This window comes from Tenrec ecaudatus, chromosome 8, assembly GCF_050624435.1.
Source record: "Tenrec ecaudatus isolate mTenEca1 chromosome 8, mTenEca1.hap1, whole genome shotgun sequence".
Lineage (NCBI taxonomy): Eukaryota > Metazoa > Chordata > Mammalia > Afrosoricida > Tenrecidae > Tenrec > Tenrec ecaudatus.
In genome coordinates, this window is record NC_134537.1 from 24,994,967 (window position 1) to 25,015,355 (window position 20,389).

Consider the following 20,389-nt stretch of genomic DNA (forward strand, 5'->3'; position numbering starts at 1 on the left):
CCCTCGGTCAATCACAATATCTTATTGTATCCACATCACTCCCAAGTTTCAAACCTTTCCACAGCCTTTGGGAGAAAGTTCAAACAGTGCCTCTCTCTGACCATTCCCCATGCCCCTTCCTCTTCCCTCTTCCTCCGTTCCAACAACAATGCTAACCATGTGTTGTTGCTGTGTGCCTTGGAGTCACTTCTGACTCATGACAGAGCAGACCCTGCCCTGTAGCATTTTCTGGGCTAAAATCTTTATGGGAGCAGATCGCCACCTCTTTTCTCCCATGGGACCACAAGTAGATTTGAACCATGAACCTTTTGGCTAGTAGCAGAGTGCTTAATCACTGGGCCACCCGAAGAGCCCCAAATATTCATGCAACCTCAGCTCTCCATATCTTCTAAACTTGCTCCTTGCCCATAAGATGCCCCATCAGCCCCTCCACCCGCCCCACACTCCTCTGGAGCAACCGAGTCAGCCTTCTCTAGGAAGCATCCTCATCCTCTGCTTTCTTGGGATGCCCTTCCTCAGCCTTTCTGTCACGTGCTCTTTCATGATCAGAGCACTCACTTCACTGTGATCACTACTTCTCTGTTGCTCACACTGTGCCACAGATCCAGGGGGCTCTTCTGCACAAGTGCGTGCCACTTGGCAGCTCAGGAGAATAAAGGATTATTGTGCACAACAAAAAGGACTGATGATATAGCGGTAAGACATCAAGCAACAACTCTTTGAAGGACCTCCAGGATAAAGACCCAGGGCACTCATTCTGAACAGAAGAGGGAGGCCCAAATGTGCTGGTCACCATTGTGAAAGGTTAGAACGGCCATCCTGCGAAGCCATGATTCTTGTCTGCTTGTTCACTGCTGCGGACTCCATAGAACAATGTTTGACACAGTAGGTGCTCAGTAACTATTGCCCGAATGAGAGACTTACTAAGATTGCTCACCTACTGTAGATACCGCCTAGGTCACATTCCATGGCCCAGAACTGACCCTCCAACCTCGATGATATTAATAACAACAGCTAGCATTTATTGCCCCCTTGTTATTTATAAGGAGGAAGGGGTAGCTACCTCCTGCAGCTACCCAAAGGGGAAGGGGAGTTCAACTCCACATCTGCCCACAGACAAGTCCTACCCTCCAACTTCCTTTACCCTGTTCCAACACCACCTCTCCCTTTACAATACTCTTCTTCTCTGCCCGGTCTCTGATCATCTGTTGCTATGGCCACACACACACACACACACCTCACAGACAATACTCACAAATTATGTGGGTTTATTAGGGAAGTTCACCGGTTACAAAATGTTAAGGACACACCTCTTCTCAGCTATGCCGGCGGGTGTGTCTCTCTCTGGCCCTCAGCCGCTCAGTCCTACTTGGGCAAGTGTTACAAAGCTCTTTCTGTGCTGATGGAGGCCCAGAGGGCACCCCGTAGCACTCAGTTTGGCTTTGTTCCTTGGCAGGGAAGTGGGTCCCTGGTCTTTGGCTCCTCCTCCATTTCAGGTAGGGGGTCTCACATGCCCTCCCCTGGGGACGCTTCCTTCGTGAAGGTTGCAGAAGTTACTGTTCCCGATGCTGATGTGACTCACGCTTTTGGCCAGAGGAGAGGCAACACTGGAAAACCTCTGGAGCGAGTTCTCTCCATCTTATTTGCATGCAAGTGATGTTGCTTGCTACAGCTTGTCTATGCACACTCTTCTGAATGCCCACCCAGTGATGGAATGCGGATAGCCAAGTCAGAGTGTCATTTCACTGCACCACAGTCAGGCCCTGTTCTGAACACCGTACCCCGGTTGTTGCTTTTCTTCCTCACGTCTCCTTTGGTATAGGCACTAGTTCACCCAACAGAGGCTGAGACACACCAATCCAACTGACCCAGGCAGGAAGGAGGAGAGTCAGGGTTCTAAGTCAGGCCGCCTGGCTCCAGCATCCGGCTCTGATCAATGCACACAGAGGGAAGTGGTGGCATTCATTCTGCCTCAGCTTGGAGACCTCATCTGATGCTCCTACTTTCCCAGCTTTAGTCAAACATTGTATCTGCTAGCTGTGTTGCATTTGCTCTGACTTTTCGTGACTGAGCTAAGTCCTGAGCTAAGTCATCAGTGCCCTGTGATGGCCATTGGGTAGGGTCTTCCGACCACTGCCAGCACTGTATCTGACAACATTCTGATGTGATCTTAGGCTAATTTTCAAAGTAGATCACTAGACCTTTCTTCCTAGTCCGCTTGAGTCTAGAAGCTCTGCTGAAGCCCGTTCCCCACTGGCGAGCCTGCTGGTATATTTGAAGGACTGGTGGTATCATTCCCAGCTTCCTAGCAGCACAAAAGCCTCCAGAGAATGACCAGCTAACTGACAGGTGGTGGTGCAGTCAAGGACAGGCACATGGAAACCTCGCGAGGAAGGCTGGGTCAACTTGAAAAAAAGTCGAGGTGCTTAATTTATTAAGCATCACACAGACTCTCCTGGATCCAGGGAAATTCACCAAGGACCCAGTGTCGGCAACAACCTGCCTTTCATTTCCTAGGTGGCATCTTGCCTTCCAGAACGCCTCGGGAAACATTTGGGGTGCTGAGGAAAATGGATCTGGGGAAAAGAGAATGTTACGCTTCATCAATCAAACTTAGCGGCTATATTGGATGGCTGAATAGACAATAATCAACAGTGTCTAAGTGTCGATCACCGGACAGATTCCAGGCGCTCACTAAGTCCCCTGTTGCTGTGAGCTGTCATCGTGCTGACTCAAACCCAGGGCGATGTTATGTCAAGAAGAAGGGCCGCTGCCCCATCTTATACCATGTCCATGACTGCTGGTAAGTGAGAGTGCATTTGGGTTGTTCCTCACAATGGTCCCTGAGTCCCTGAATCTTCACATGGACTCTCTGAGATAGAAACGGTCTCCGTCTACCAATGAGGAGGCTGTTCACAGAGGTGAGGAAACGTGAAGAGGGTCACACAGCGGTTATTTGCCAGAACAAGGATTTGAACGCAGCCCATGTATGATCCGGACACCTAGGTTCCTGTCACTCACTCTTCCTTTCCAGAGGACTTTCCAGTGTGTGCTAAGAATGAACGCAACACAGTCGGGACTACTAAGCCTTCCCGGAACCTACACGAACTTTCCTGCAAAACCTCCTGATGGAGGCTTATTTTTCCACCAGGACAGCTTCGGCTCCAGATGAACCCTTGAAATGCTGGTGGCGTTGTCAATGGGGCCTCTCCAAAATCAAGCCGGAAACACGAGACAGGAGTGGCTGACATCCGGTGCTCTGGCGCAGGCCTGTCCGGCATCTTAAAACTCCAGAAGCCCACAGAGCTGGGCTGCAACCTGTCATTCAGGAATCTTCATGGTCTTAGCAGCCTCTTTTCCCCGCTAGGACTCTGCTGCCAGGGCGTCAGGCACACGGGACGGTGTCTAGAGTGGAAGACAGTGGGGAGAAGGAGGGCGATGGCAGTGCTCTGCAGCAGGAAGCTGAGGACCAACCCACAGAGGAAGCCCAAGAACGCTACAGAAGATGAGGAGGTGGTCCAGGGGAACGAGAGAGCAGAATCAAGGCCTGTGACACGGAGTGGGCAGCACGTGAGAGTTCACAGTGTATAGCTGAAAATCTCTGTTTAATTCAAAAGGAAGAAAAGTCACGTGCCAAGCTAGCTTCTAGTCCCTAGGACATTGATGGCCCGCGTTCTTGGACACCACGGCCTAACGGCCACCCGCTTTCAGGGGAGAGGGCCGGGCTCAGATCAAGCTAGTTGCCCCTGCCGGGTTCTTGTGTGTTTTCTGTTGCCCGCTCCCCTAAGTTCCAACACGCCCCACCGTCAAACCCCTACAACAGCGGTTCTCAACCTGTGGGTCATGACCCCTTTGGGGGGGTGAACGACCCTTTCACAGGGTGTGGTATGAATTGGGGTGCCAGCCCCCCACCACTAATCACAGGTTCAGTAAGCACAATTGTAAGGTTGATAAATAAAATATATAATAATATAAGATTATATTAATTATATTAAAGTCATCGAGAGCATGAGAGGTAGAAGAGAGAGTCAAATAATGAAGTCAGACACATTTCATGGTAGCATGCTCACCTCCTGGATGGCCATGATCTTACCAGCCAGGTCCGTGCACAGCGTGGGCCGAGGGGAGGTGGGGTGGAGACCCGGCAGGGAGCTGGAGCCCCGGGCACAAGGTTGGAGAGACCCGCTTATTGCTAACCAAGCATTCGATCTCTTAGGGGGGTGTAATTGCAGGTCACCACATGTCACAGGAAGGGGCAGTCCAATAGGCATACACATCATAGGAAGGGGATTATGATAGGCATAAGCATGACAGGAAGGGGATGAGTTAGGGGTGTTCCCATAGGAATGGGACGGTCTAGGGGTATACATGTGACAAGATGGGCAGACCCTAGATTCATGATGGCAGCCTAACTTTGGTCATCCCAGGGCAGGTTTGACTTCTCTGGCATCTCCTACAAGGAAACAGACAACTACTGTCCTTATCAGAAGGGAGTGGGCCCTATTTGTTGTGGGATAAACAGTGGTGTCTGCTTGCTCTAGATGGCTGATAAGCCTTAGGGAGAATAACACCTGACCTACTTCTGATGACCTCCACATGTATAGTCATTCTCAAGCAGCTCAGTTTGGCATCTATTTGGGGAGACAACTTGGGAGAAATCCTTCTGTTTCCCACAACAGGGGTCGTCTAAGACCATCAGAAAACACATATTTCCGATGGTCGTAGGAACCCAGACACCTCTCCTCTATCTGTCTCCAGGCGGTCTGCCCACATGCAGCTATACCACATACAAGTAACTTGCTTGAAGACAAAATTTCATTTATTTGTCATTAGAAATAAATATTTCACAATATATAATTACATATTGTTTTTGTGATGAATCCCTATGCTTTCATGATGTTCAATTTGTAACAATGAAACTACATCCTGCCTATCAGATATCTACATGACAATTCGTAACAGTAGCAAAATGACAGTGATGAAGTAGCAACGAAAATAATGTCATGGTTGGCGGTCACCACAACAGGAGGAACTGTCTGAAAGGACCAAGGCATTAGGAAGGTTGAGAATCACTTCCCTGCAAGAAATGCTGCCTCTCCAGAGATAAGACGGTGGGTGAGACCACTGCTTCTCAGAAATCAAAAGTCTTGCCAAACCCTGAAACTAGAACAAGACAGCTGACAGGTGGTATTAGCTTGTGTCCCGAGTCTGGTGAGTGTGTTAGCCCAGAGATTACCATAAGCGTGATCGATCACTGCACCAGGAAGTTGGCTACGACCAGAAATCAGGAAGTGGCTCTCCCAGGAGGGCAGGTGACCCCGAGTGCTGAGGAAAGGGTGAAGGAACCCCCAAGCAGGTATCTGAGGGATTATGGGCACATGCAGTAAGTACCACCTCTTTCCTTGAGCACTTTTACAGGACCGATGGAAAGCTTCGCCAAGTCCATGTCACCAAAAGACGCCAGGGAATCTGAGAGAACCTGTTGGAAAAGGTCCCCTGATGGTAAGATAGCTCTTCTTGGTTTAACCGACGGCAAAGGAATCGGTCACTCCGGTCACTCGTTTCCTTTAGACAACAGTCAAAAAGCAGGGTAGGCAACAGTAAAAAAGAGCCAGGTATAAAAACAATGTGTACAGTCAGTCTGTGTGAGTTCCAAAGGTCATGTGCAGCGGCTTAGAACAACGGGCTCAAGAACTTTGCATATGCAAGGCAGGTCTAAAGTTCACAGCAAGACCTCAAACTGGTCCATTCCTGCTTGAACCCCTGCTGAGAAATTGCATTTCCACCCCCAGCGCTACTGAATCAGAATCTGCATTGCATGGATCTCTGGGAGAACCACCTAGGCGACTTGATAAACAGGATTCTGATGCAGTAGATCTGGGGTGGAAATGCAATTTCTCAGCCGGAGCTAAAACTGGGATGCACCCGTCAGAAGCTTGGTTCGCAGACCTTTCTAGTCTAATGCCCGTGACCACAGGCTTCACCCTAGCTCTGATCAGCACCCTTTAAAGTATGTAGCAAGGATCCCAAGTCCAAGGGGGTGGGGGGAGCACTGTGGGCAGAGAAAGAATGTGGACTCCATCATGTAGATCCCGTCACCCCTGTTCAAAACGTACCCATAGCACCCTCAATCGGCTTCCCTTACAACAAAGAAGAAAATCGAAGTAATCCACTAGAGACCCAAGGCCCCATTCACTTCTCCGTCATCCTCTCTTCCCGGCTCACACGTTCCAGCCACATTCCGTGAGCCGACCAACCTCATGGCCTTTGCACGGTGGCCCCCTCTGCTCTTCCCCAATCTGTGCGTGGCTCCTCAGACCACAGATCTCACGTCATTCATCGCCTCCGGGAGGCCTTCTCTGACAGCCCCTTGCTGAAAAAGGGCCATCTCCTGTGTCACTGTCTACTATATTCCTATTATTGTCTTCCTCCCTGTCACTGTCCTTATGCGTTTGATTGATTACACTCTGAGCCTCTCTCTGTCCCCTGCACATCCCGGGAGGGCAGGGTCTGACCAGCCTGGCTCACCGCCATAGTCCCAGAACCCAGGAGAAGGAGTACTTATGGACGAAGGAGCACCTTCCGGGTAAGGCAACAGCCACTATCACACATCCCTTGCCCCTGCTAGAATCATGGTTTCAAGCCAGAAAGAGAGGCATGAGGTACTCTCCCCCCAACACATGAGTTTATGTAGATGAAAATATATCACATGACATAGTAGCTACGGCTAAGGAGGCGTCCAGTTGAAAGCACGAAAATGACATACGGCTGGGATTGTCCTGGAGGATTTGGGACACGCCGTCACCACAGATAGGAGATTCAGTGTTTCTCTGGCTTGAGCAATGTTTCTGATGACTCGTGGAACTTTAGCACTGAAGTGTTTAGCTGTCGATGGCCCCTGTCATTGTTAACAGAAAGGGCCCCTCACTTGGGAAGGCTGGGACACCTGCGTGAGTGTCTGGGGACACAGGTGAGCTCCTGTGTTCATAAGAGTAAGAAGCGCTTCAAGCTCCAAACCCAGGACGGGCAGCTCTGGGGGTTGGTGGGGCCCCAGGGACCTTTGGGAGGGTGTGTTGCTCCCTGCAAGGCCGAGCACCTGGCTGCTATTGCTGTTAGCTGGTGTGGAGTCTATCCCGACTCGTGACAACTGCGTATGTCACCGGGAAGCACTGCTCCGTCGGGGTTTCTCCTCTGTGATCTTTATGGAAGCAGTTCACTGGCTCTGTCTTCGGCAGGGTGGCTGGCTGGGTTTGAACTGCCAATTTTTGGGGTCGTGGTTGACTGCAAACCGCCTGTGCCATTTAGGCTCCTTCATCAAAGTCCAGAGGGCTTTGATTAAAATGCGGATTCTTGTTTCGAGACAAACCTTTTAAGACCCCAGATGCTATTTTTTCTAATAGCTGGGCACCATCTGATTTCTTCACCACACTTTGCTATAGCACCTGTATCTCACCGAGCAGGGCCACGTCACCAGAACAGATTGCTCTTACATCAGGACTACAGGCAGGTGAGATCTCAAACTCTACTCACAAACTGTAAGTAATATAACATAATCCAAACAGAGAAGGGAATGATATTTGAGCCAAAATTCTAAACACCCAGTTTGCGGAACATTACGGATGACAGTGGAAGCCCCCAGTCTGTGTGTGGGGTTTCTACGTGGATTGCGTCGTCAGGGAATGCCCACTGACCCTGATCTAGGAATGTGGGTAGCCTTCAGGTCAGACACAAAGCGTTGTACAGTGGATTTCAACGGCTCGAGATCGGCTGGAACGTAATGCTTTGCTATTAGCCCTCCTTTTAAAGCATTTTGAGTTTATTCTGGACATTAAATATTTTCCGCTTTCTTTTTGATGGAGGTTTTTCTCTGTTTTATTTGGTCGTTGCTCCTGGATCCCTTGTTTTTGTTGGTTTTTTTTTTCTGTACAGGGAAGTCAGGATGGGTCGGTCTATGAAGACAGCAAGTGGATTAATAACTACCTAGGGGTATGGAAAGGGAGGCGAGTGGGAGATGGGGAGTCAACAGCGAGGGGTCCACGAGTGAGAGAAATGTCTCCAAGTTGACTGTGGGGATGAATGTACAACCCTCCTGAAGATGACTGAACGATGGCATTGTACAGCATGTTAATGATATCGTAATAATGCCATATATATATATATAATTTTTTTTCTAAATGCAGTCTCTGAAGTGGGGCTCTGAATTCTGCGCTTCTAAGAAGTGACAGCACTGCTGCTGGCCAGAGGGTCGGAGTGGAGGAATAAATCTCCAGCACTGGACACAGGCCTCGAGATGGGCCCTTTCTGAAGTGCTGACCACAGAGGCCTGGGCCATCAAAAGACAAACATATTGGGAACCTCATGAAGAGAGGCCCCGGGAATTGTCTCTGCCACAAGATGATTCAACCGCCTTAATCTGAAGGACCCCAAATAGAATCATGCCTCCCTCCTGCCTTGTGTGCAGGCCCCGGGGACAGCTTCAGGTGGGTCTGAGAATCATGAAAGCGCATTCCTTCAGCAGGTGGACACTGACAGCTCTGGGGCAGGGGAGAATGTGAAGCTCGGCTAGTTCTGTGCAGCAGCAGCATGCTTGTCGATGGCCTGGGCAGATAGACACCGCTTTCTCAGTCATGCTCCAGAAATAAACCAGTTTGCTGTTTGCTGTTGTGTTTTTCCCTCCTTACCACCAGCCTCAGCCCCGCATATGGGCCTCGAGGAAGAGTTCTGAGACTCTGAGACACGTGTCTGACCTTGTCGGCCACTCTTGCTGCCACAACTGGGGGGCTCCAGCCGCCTTCCCAGAGCCCTGCACTGGCGGTGTTGCTCATTACAGTTCTTTGTGTGCGCTCTGGGGTGGCAGTGGGCAGAGGCTGGGAGGGCAGGATGGGCCCCTGCCAACAGCAACAAGTGGGCATGGCGTGCCAAGGTCCAAGACTTCCTGACCAGTACCTGACAATGTCAAAAGAAGGACGCACCTGGCCTTTTCTCTCCAGCTCCTTCTGTTCCTGAAGCAGGTGTTGCACACGCGTGACACTGTCGCCGAGGTCTGTCAGCTCTGCTTGCTCCTCCAACAGGTTGTCCAGGGCAACTCTGACCTGCAAACACATCGAGCAGCGCACTGAGCTGCGGGCACCCGTCTGCAGGGGTGTGGACGTGTGCTAGGCTTTACAACAACTGGGCGATCTGGAAAGGGTTCAGGAGTTGTGCGTGTGTGTATACACCTATATGTATAAACATATGTATATATGCATATATATGTATATAAAGAGCTCTGTTAAGATACATAAATATACACTAAAAGTAGCTCATTAACTTCAAATTGAAGCTGGGAGACGCGGAGACACGTGCAGATAGAATATTAGTGCTACAGCCAATGGGTTATCAACAAGAAAGGGAAAACGGCTTTGTATGTCAATAGGAAAATGGGATCTTAGAACAGTGCTACCTCGTGAACATGTGAGCCAGGGCTGTGAAGCAGCCAGGCTCTGAAGCAGGAGGTGGGGTCGAGGGAAGACTCCCTGGAGGCGCAGTCAGGGTGGGTTAAGCATCAGGCTGCTGACAGTGAGAGCTGTGATTCAAGCCTGTCAGCCCCTCCATTGAAGAAAGAGGAGGCTGTCCACCCCCATAAAGACGGACAATCTCAGAACCTGTGTGGGGCAGCTCTCCTCTGTCATGCAGGGAGCTCTGAGCGGTGACTGGATCATCGGCAGTGGCTGGAGGGCAGGGGTTCAGGGGAAGAGGGAAGGTGCATACTACAGAGTTCAAGGGGAAAGAAGAACTAGGGGCCACTGCATCAGAAGAGGGCGCTCTGTTGGACAAGAAAACAATACCTCACAAAACCGGTGCTCAAAGTGCTGTAGCTGCAGGCACTGGTTAAGCTTCAGGTGATGTTCAGCCCAAAAGTGACCAAAGGCTTTTTCTGTTTCATCCAACTGAACTAATAACCTGTCAAGAAAGTGTGAGAGAGTGAAGGGGCCCATGCAGACCCGTGTAGACAGCAGCCATGCTTCCAGTCTGCATCATTAGCGTGGGGCATGTCTCCTCCTTAAGACAGTCTTTAGCCCCTGTGACTCTGTTAGGGTTTAGCCGGATTCCACGCTCTCCACCCTCTAATCCGGACATCGCTCGCTGGTGCTTGGCAGAGACTGCCGCTCTGCCTCAGGCAACTTATGTATTATTATTATTTTAATCATTTTATTTGGGGCTCTTTTAACAATCCATGCAGTGTGTCCAGCACATCTCTATATCTGTTGCCATCATCCTTTTCAAAACATTTTCTTGCTACTTGCACCCTTGGTTATCAGCTCCTCATTTATTTCCCTCCGCCCACCCTCCCAACCCAAGGGCCTTATTGTTGTGTCAATTCCCCCTACCTAAGACTACCCGGAGGAGCCCAGGCAGCCTAGTGGTTACTCGTTGGGTTGTTCCAAACCACCAGGTGCTCAGCAGGGAAAAGACAAGGCTTTCTATTCCCATAAGCAGTTACACTCTCGGAAACCCACGTGGGCAGCTCTACCCTGTCCTAGAAGGTTGCTAGGTATCAGAATTGACTTGATCACAATGAGTTGGAAAGATGACAGGGGCCCTAGTGGCAGAGTGGTTATGTGTTGACCTCCAGGTCAGCAGTTCAAAACCACTAGTCTCTCAACAGGAGAAAGATGAGCCTTTCTACTCCCATAGAGTTAGTCTCGGAAACCCACATGGGCAATTCTACCCTGCCCTATAGGATCACCACGAGCCGGAACTGACTCGAGGCAGTGAGTTTATTCTTTTTGTTTGTTTTTAAGACTACAGATGTGTAAAGTCCACCACACAGAAAACTGCATGTTTGTACAGGAAATAATACACACTACCGTTTGCCTAGAAGCCTTGAGACCAGAGCATTACATCGGCAGGAGGAAGAGATTTGTCATAAAAACAGCTCTGTAAATAGATGATAGATGCATGCTTTGCTGTCTCAAATCCCCACTCTTGGCCCCACCCAAACTCCATAGGAACTCTTCCGTTCTCTTCTGGATTGTTTCAGGTAAGCTCGCTCCACAGGTTGTCTCCTAGAAAAGCAGGCATCACCTGGCTCGCTCACGCACCTTCCCATCGTGGCGACGTTCTCCACTTCATTGGCATTGCGGTGGCAGGTGGGAGTGCTGGTGGCTGGCTCTTGGATGCATGACAGCAGGGTGGACCCTTGCTTCCGAAGTGACTTCAGCTCATCCTAGAGAAACAGATATCATCTCTCTTAGGAGCAAAAAATTACAGGGAGCATTTGGGACAAGGAGAATGACAACTAAGTATACCTTTCACTAGAAGGAAGAAAACATGAATTCGCTGCAGTTTTAAAAAATGAATCAATGTATTGCCAGAAATGTATGTCTTCATAGGGAATATATACATGATGCAAAATTTAAATGCTACAAAATGCCATCCACTGTCAGAAGCAAATCTTTCGAACTCTAGTCCTCGACCCATCCACTTTACCTGCCCCAAAGCGCTGCCGGGTAAGTTTTTGTGTCTCCCAAGTTATGGTTGTACAGAGCAACGCCAACGGAAAAAAATCCGGTTTTAATCTGAGAACATAACTAGAAACAAGAAAGTGACAGATGGTGATTTGCACGGCCAGAAACGTCCATGTGGTTCTAATTGCTAGTTGGCGATAAAAAGACATCCTCTCGTCTCACCAGTAAAGACCTGGCCTTTCCTTCCCCCTGCCGTCCCCTGCCCCCGAGCTGTGGCCCTGTTTCGTTGTTGATGTTCAGCAGAGACCGGCAGCGGTTACCGCTGGACAGGGAACGATTCCTGTCTATTCTGCTTATCTCATGAGGGGGCTTCTGCAGGTTCTGCAGCTGGGGAAGGACAGGGGGCTGGGGTCGTCCAGATGCAATAGCTGGAGTCCTCCTTGCACATCCCACGGATGAACATGGGCAGAGGCTGGCCTAGAATGATGTTCTCTGGAGTTGTAGTTTGGCATGATTACTGAGCCACCGGGTCCTGGTTTGACAGGACCCCGAGAGCTGGAAAAGGCCCCGAGTTCGAAGCCTCACACAAAACGACTCCCTCCGAGCCTGTGAACAGACTCTCTCGGCCATCTAGTCAGTATAGAGCCTACTCCCTGTGGGAGGAGTTTGACTCTTCTCTCATGCGCACACAGAAGTCCTGGACCGCCTTAGCCTCATGACTTAGCTCCTTGCCTCCCTTTCCGCCCTACTCCTTACCCCGTCGCAAGCTTCCACCAGACAGATCCAGTCTCAACCCGAGCCCTGGATCTTGTTGATGACCTATTGGATCCTCTGACCTAGACCTTGACAATTCTCTGAACATCCCCACCGATTATGTCCACTCCGGGTTAGGCCTCCAAGTTGGCCACTTGACTGACACAGCAGCCTGGGAATTGGGCAAGTCCCTTCATGTCCAGGCTCAGGTGTTAGCCCTCATTTCTATACAGCGCATCAACACTCACTAAGCATCGGATGGGCAAATGAGTCAATGGATGATAGGTTGGCTGGATTGATCAAAGTCTCTAAAAGTTGGGTTGCAAACGAACCCAGGCAAATAAAATACGATGGGGAAAACTACTCAAGGGTCAGTGTCCTTGCCCCCCTTTCTCTCCTTCGACCCAGGGGAGAGGCTCCTGGCTTTCCCCACTCAGTTTTGGAACCACCTCTGAGCTGAGGATCCCGGTGTTATCCCTAAGAAGATATACGCACGCTTCCGTGACATACATTCTTGTGATGCAGTGTTATTAGGAAAGGCGGAGGTGATAAAGGAGAAAAGGCACATTTAAAAGAATCATTTTATTGGGGGCTCATACAACTCTTATCACAATCCATACATCCATCCATTGTATGTCAAACACATCTGTACACTTGTTGCCATCATCATTCTCAAAACATTTGCTTTCTACTTGAGCCCTTTGTATCAGCTCATTTTTCCCCTCCCTCCCTGCTCCCCCCCCATGAACCCTTGATACTTTATAAATTATTATTTTGTCTTATCTTACACTGTCTGATGTTTCCCTCCCTTCACCCACTTTTCTGTTGTCCATCCCCCAGGGAGGTTATATGTAGATCCTTATAATCGGTTTCCCCTTTCTATCCCACCTTACCTCCACCCTCCAGTATCACCAATCTCACCACTGGTCCTGAAGGGATCATCTGTCCGGGATTCCCTGTGTTTCCAGTTCCTATCTGTACCAGTGTACATCCTCTGGTCTAGCCAGATTTGTAAGGTAGAATTGGGATCATGATAGTGGGTGGGAGGAAGCATTTAGGAACTAGAGGAAAGTTGTATGTTTCATTGTTGCTACTCTGCACCCTGACTGGCTCATCTTCTCCCCGTGACCCTTCTGTAAGGGGGTGTCCAGTTGCCTATAGACGGGCTTTGGGTCCCCCACTCCACACCCCCTCATTCACAATATGTCTTTTTTGTTGTTGTTGTTCTTTGATGCCTGATACCTGATCCCTTTGACACCTCGTGATCACACAAAGTGGTGTGCTTTTTCCATGTGGGCTTTGTTGCTTCTGAGCTAGATGGGCATTTGTTTACCTTCAGGCCTTTAAGACCCCAGATGCTATATCTTTTTATAGCCGGGCACCATCAGCTTTCTTCACCACATTTGCTTGTGCACACATTTGTCTTCAGCAATTGTACCGGGAAGGTGTGCATCATGGAACGAAGAGGTACATTTTTAAGGCAGAAGGAAGCATTTGGGGAAGAAAGTGACATCCAAAGAAGGCAGCGTGTGGAGGAAGTCCGTGAGCACAGGAAGGTGAGTCTTAATAAGTGACGAGGCCCACTGTGTAGCCTGTCTCAGTGACCTTGGGCTGCTGGACCACAAACGCCACTGTGGGTGGATGTGCATTTCAGAAATTTAAGTTCTTACAGCTCTGGAGACGACCAGTTCAAATTCAGGTCTCAGTTCTGTTGACTCTTTCCTTGGTTCCTTGGTGTTGCTTAGCTTTTTTCTTTTAATTAAAAGATCATTTTATTGGGGGCTCTTACAACTCTTGTTACAATCCATCCATCAATTGTATCAGACATATTCGTACATATGTTGCTATCGTTCTTTTCTAGACATTTACATTCTATTGAGCCCAGGGAATCAGCTCCTCTTCACCGCCCCTCCACCCTCATGGTCCCTTGACAGATTTTATATTATTATTACTTTCATATCTCACACTGACTGCTGTCTCCTTTCCCCCATGGCTTCTGTTCTTCCCCCTGGAGGGGTGTGTGCGGTTATGTGCCGATCCTTGTGATCGGTTACCCCTTCCTCCCCTCTTCTCCCCCACTTTCCCCTATCCTTCTGGCATCACTACTCCCTTTTCTGTTCCTGGATTCCAAGTGTCCTGAGCTTTATCTCTTATCTATACCTGTGTACATGCTCTGGTCATGTCCCTTAGCCTTTTGACAGTCCTCACATGGCATCTGCCAGCCCCTGAGTGTCGCTATGTCTATTCTTTTTATGACTCAGAAGTGATTAGATTTAGGATCCACCCTCCAATTTTCAAAGAGGATTACATGCACAGGTACCAGACCCTTTGCCACCGAGTGGATTCTGATTCATAATGACCCTATGGGGCAGGAGAGAGATGTCTCCTATGGTTTCATCATTATGGAAGACAAATGCATGGGTTTGAACTGGCAAACTGCTGGTTAGTAGCCGGTGCTTACCCACTGCACTGCCAGGGATCCTGCATATGGATAAAGGCCTGCAATTCGACACATATGTCTGGGGGGCACAACTCGATTCATAACAATCCCCTTCCAACTTACGAACAACAAAAACAAACCAGACATCTTCTTCTGGTTATTACTGTAGGACTAGACCACATGGGTCAGTTCAAGAAGATGTTAAAATCTCTCAGAAACAGGGAAAGATTCAGGAAGTATAGTTCTGGTAAGGAGCAACATAAGTTGCCTAGACTCAGAGGGGGATTTTCCCTCTTCTACAGGAGTGAACCTTGAACATATTTGATAGCGACAGAGAACAGGTATTGACCAATTAGCACAGATGTCATACATACTGCTGAAATACTGTCCCAAGGCCACCTGCAGTCCAGGTGGTGACCTTTAGCTATCAGAATCATGAGGAGATCGTTGAGTGCGCTAGAGACGGGCCCAGGAACACAGAGTAGGGGGCATTCAATGGGCATGAATGTGGAACTACTTTAACAATCAGCCCAGCTCGCCCAGTGTATATCTGCTGAATATCAGCTCTGGGTTTACACTGTAGTTAGTGCAACAAATACTTATCACGTGTTATACAGGGGTCGCCATGTCAGAATCCAGTCCACACCAGACACAGCTGGTTGTGTCATGAGTGCATAGAGGTGGTGTGAGAAGGAAAGGCATGAATCAGAGCCCAGAGCCAATGAAGAATTAATGTTTTATCCTCCTTGTTACCCTTTTACTACTCAACTCACTTTTATAAATAACATTGAGCTGTGCTGTTTGATTTATAATGGCCATAAATTGCAGAATCTGGCCTTTCAGATTTATATCTTCATAATTTAAGAAAGAAAAACGTCCCAGAAAGAGATACTCCCTTTCTTCTGAAGTGAGTGTGCATGTGGTATGAGTTCAGAACACTGACTTTGTCAGGTGTTACATGCAAAATACACACGCCAAGGCATGTCTCCGTGTGTGTATTTTGATTGATTGCCCTTGTGATTATTTGTTCTCCTAGGAATATTAATGGACTTGTCATCTCTGAATGACTTCATCGTATTTGTCTTGTAAAAATTACTGCACCACATAAGTGAAAGGTCACAAGTACTTTTCTCCCTCACATCCCACCCCCATGGTGAGAAGAAAAAGAAAAAAGGCCGACTCAGAGCAGTACAAATGGCTCAGTGCAGCTCACTTCCGTGAGACAGCTAATACATTGGCAGTCCTTCAAGTCTTGAGGGCCGCCAGGTGCAAGTCAAGGCAGTAGACAGATGAGTCTGGTGTAGAGCAATTCAGGCTCTCTGGCTACAGGCAGCAAACAGCAAGGCAGGTCACCAACAGCCAGCCAGATGACAGGGTTCGACAGTCCCCAGCTCAAGAGATGTATACTCCAGTAGCATGGCGAAGCAGGTCTTAAAGGCACCTCAAACTACAGCGACACAGTCGACGGATTAGGTGTCCCACAGGTAGTGTAGCTTGCAAATTGGGGCAGAGAACAAGCTAAGGCAGCCGCACACTGGTCGGATCATCAAAGAGCAAGAGATAAGACGGGCAAGGTTCCCAAGACATTTATCTCTCTGCCCTTCAATTAATCCCACATGTGTTCATTGGCCATGTTGGCAAAATAAACCTGCCTATCACCATGAGCAATAACAGTAGTGAGGTGCACACACCTTAGAACAATCAACCATTCTGGATGAAGGGGGCAGCATTGCCCCAGCAAAGGAGGGGTGGAGGCAGGAAACGGACATGGGTGATGTCACCTCGAAGGGGCTACAATGTATGAGATGCAGCAAAATGTAGATGCGCTAATGAAGGTAAAACTGATGGTCTGCTCTGTAGACCTTCACCCAATTCACAATTTGTTTTATTTCTTTTTAAAAACATTGTGTTATTTTTTCACCCCCAAAGTCTACAAGGCCATCTAAAACAGGGTAAAGAAACTATATGGGGTTTATGCTTTCTACTCCTGTGGAGAGTTCCAGTGTTGGAAACCCACAGAGGCAGTTCTCCCATGTCCTACAGGGTCCCTACGAATCAAAATCGACTCAGTGGTCCTAAATCTTTGAATTTGATAGAGGCTTTGTGAAGTCTCCTGGTGGCTCAGTGCTGGGAAGCTTACCAAAAGCTTGGTGGTTGAACCCACCGGCAGTGTTGTGGGCGAGAGCCGAGGCAGTCTGCTTCTGGCAAAGATACATGGCCTCGAAACCTGTGTGTCGGGTCCACTCCAACCCAGAGAGTTGCGATGAGTTTTAATCAGCTTGATAGCAATGGGCTGGTCTTGTTGGTTTATTTGTTTGGGTGGGGGGCATACGAGGGTTTGTGGTTATTTTTTTGTTGCTTTGTCTCGAGGCTTGGGGATATTTTCTCTTGCTAATGGCGATATAATTCACCTATCATCCAAGTCACCCATTTAGAGTATACAACCTCATCACTGCATTCTCATCACTGCCGAAAAAGAAAACACATCCTTCTCTCTCTTAACAGGTGAGCCATTTGGGCATCCATTCCTCTCTCCAGCTATCAGACATCACAAATCTAGATTCTTTCCCTAAGGATTTACCTATTCTGGACGTTTAGTCTAAAGGGAGTCATATACATGTGCCTCAGTCTGGGGCTTTCGCCCTGAGCATACTGTTGTCCAGGTTTGTCTCCACGGTAACAAGTATCAGCACTTCCTTTCTTTCTCAGGCCGAGTAACACGCCACTGCATGGATGTAGCCATCTCACGGCAATGCGATGGGACAGAGTAGGACTGCCCCCTGGGTTTCTGAGACTGCAAATCCTCACAGGGGCAGAAAACCTCAGCTCCCCCCTGAGGAGCAGCTGGCGGTCCAGAGTCACTGACCCCAGCATAACCACTACACTACTAGGTTTTGAAATCCACTTGATGGCAGTGAGTTTGAGATTTTTATTTGGGGGTGGGGTATGGATAGAGAAGCCTTGGACATGTAATGGATTAAGTGCTGGGCTAGTAACTGAAAGGCTGGCAGTTCAAACTTAGCAGCCGCTCTGTGAGGGAAAGCTGTAGCTGCTTGCCCCTCTAAGAATCTGTATTGAAAAGCTAGGAGGCAGTTCTACCTCTGGCCCATATGGGTCTTAGTAGTCGGAATCTACTCTTGGACAGTGGGTTTGATTTTGGTTTGGCCACATTTTGTTTACTGAATTCATTAGTTAATGGGCATTCGAGTCATTTCCTCTTGTCTGGTTATGGTGCATACTCCATTATGCACATTGGTGTACAAGTCTTTATACCGAACTCCGCTCAACTCTTTGGGGGCATGTACCTGGGAACGGCTGAGTCACATGGGTCGCTTTATGTTGCCTGTTCTGAGCAACTGCCACGCAGTTCCCACCCTCCTGAACACTTGTCAGTGTTTGTCTTCTTGGTTGTAGCTAGTCTGACCAAAGGGGGCGCTAGCAGCACAGTGCCACCCCAAGGATGCGCCATCCAAACGCATCAGCCACTCCTGGTAAGGAAGATGTGGCGGTCTGCTTCCTTAACGATGACAGCCCGGAGACCCCATGAGGCAGTTCGACTCTGTCCTGGAGGGTCGCTATGATTCAGAATAAGCTTAAGGTCAGTGGGAGACCTGGTGGCATCGTGATTACGAGTTGGTCTGCTAACCACAGGCTCAGCAGTTCAAAAGCACCATCTTGTTTTTTTTTGTTGTTTTTTTTTGACCACCAAACCTAAAGTATTTATTATCTTTAGAACCATCTTGGTTTTTTTTTACCATCAAACCTAAAATATTTATTATCTTTAGAACCATCTTGTTTTTTTACCACTAGTTGTTTTGCGGAAACCCACAGGGGCAGTTTTCCAACCCTGCATATCATTCCATAGTTCAAGCGCACCAAGCGGGATTGTACGATTGCTACCACAATCAGTTTCAAAACATCGATTTTCTTCTCGAACTCTTTGATATCAGCTCCCCTTTACTCCTCACTTCCCTCCCCCAGGTCCCCCAGGTGCCCTTATTCTACTTGCTGTCTCAATAGGATTGATGTTTTTCAGTGTCATGCACCGAAAAACAGAAAAATATACCACAAAAATTCAAGAGGGCTACTCCCAATGGCAAAATACATCAGAGATAATGCCCAATACGAGAACCAAACAAACACAGAAAAACGTTGAAAACCAGATGAGACGCACCTTGTGTCGGAGGGCAGAACCAACTGAGAAGGTTTGGACCATTCAAGTCAGGCTGGCTTACTGGCTGCAGAGACATGTGGAAACACACTGTTTCGTTTGGAATGATCTTGCGCGTCTATGAACTTGAAACCAGCGGCAATACTTTCTGGCGTTCCCTCATAGTCTGGGCACGGCACCTTCCTCACCTACCGGTTTGCAACTGTGCTCTCCCATTCGGTGGCTTGTCTTTTCACTGTTTTGGTGGTGTCTCTTGAAGCATAACTATTTTAATTTTGATGTTATCCCTGTTACCTATGTTTTCCTTTTTGGTTTGTGGTCTCGATGTTACAACTCAACACCATAAAGGTTTACACTTATGTTTTCTATAAATAGCTCTTCTATTTCGGTTGGTCTCTGGCTGGATTTTGAGTTTCCTTTTGTGAATGTCTTCAGGGAAGGGGTCTAACTTCATTCTTTGCCACGACTGTACCCAGTCGTCCCTTCATGCAAGGATTGTCAGCGGTTTCTGTTTCCATGGTCATAAAATACCCTCATTTATTTGGGGGTTGGGTCTTTGCTTCCTGCCAGCACTCAGGCTGGAGCAGTTGCTCAGGAATGACCTTCCAGGAACGTCTGCTAAATCCATGCTGCCTTCCAGTGAAAGTGTCGACTCTTTGGGCAGGTAGGGTCCCTGTAGTGGCAGGGTGTGACTTGCTGTACGTCTTATAAAGTAAGAGGCAGCGCAGGGCTCATCCAAGTTGCCTTTTCCTCCAGAAACGAGCGCCTCTCCTTGGACAAGGGCACAATGGGCAGAGGAGTTTGGGGGGTCCGTGTGAGCTCTCTGAATAAACTCTCTAATTCTGTACCCATCCGTTAAAAGGGTACACCGAGAGAGGATGGGGTGCACAGCAGTGTGGCCCTCAGACCCTTAGCTTTTCCCAGGGCAGGCTAAAAATCTGGTAAAGAGAAATCACAGAGAAGTAGGTTTCCAAATCTTTGCCTGACGTCCATGTGTCAGCAGTCTGGGCAGAAAGTCACACGTGTTGAAACTGGAAGGGCTCTAGTTTTGCTGTTACTAGCTGACCTCCCGGCGGCCGGCCCATGACTCACGGCATCCCCATGCATTGAACTGCAGACGGCTCCTGGCTGTCTTCTTTAAGGACACAGACCACCAGACCTTATCTCCGATCGAACTGCTACTGTCTTTCCATCTTTAACCTGCAGGTCAGCAGCTGCTCGCAATCCACTTTTGCCCCTTTCTTTAACTAGGAAACACGGATTAAGACCCAGCTTGGGACTCAATCTCAGGAGAAGGAATTTAAGTGCCCAGAGAGGAGCCGTCCTTACCGTCAGTAGTTTGCTTAAATGTTTGCTAGGATTCTGCTGCTGTTAAAGTTCGAGACTGCAGTGGCCAAAAGAAAAAGAGATTCTCTCGGGAAACAGTTTTGAAGGGAACTTACTCCATTGGAAATGAGCAAAGGAGGCCTCACCTCCAACGGCTCTCTTGTTTGGATCGGTTGTGGAGGGGACTGAGTGCTCATATGAATCTACTAAAAAGGATCCCAAAGATTCCCCAGGAGAAAAGAAATGAAG

The 20,389-nt window shown here is 48.6% G+C and overlaps 1 protein-coding gene across 1 annotated transcript in view; it reads right to left on the minus strand.

The window, feature by feature from the left end:
• The window catches only part of MCF2L2 (MCF.2 cell line derived transforming sequence-like 2), a 269,318-nt gene that overhangs the window by 144,310 nt on the left and 104,619 nt on the right, over positions 1 to 20,389 (minus strand). Inside the window, exons 8-10 of the mRNA XM_075556101.1 lie at positions 11,085 to 11,209; positions 9,828 to 9,942; positions 8,973 to 9,092 (exon numbers count right to left, since the gene is read on the minus strand). Coding sequence (XP_075412216.1) covers positions 8,973 to 9,092; positions 9,828 to 9,942; positions 11,085 to 11,209 — 360 coding nt within the window. The remainder of the gene's footprint in view (positions 1 to 8,972; positions 9,093 to 9,827; positions 9,943 to 11,084; positions 11,210 to 20,389) is intronic.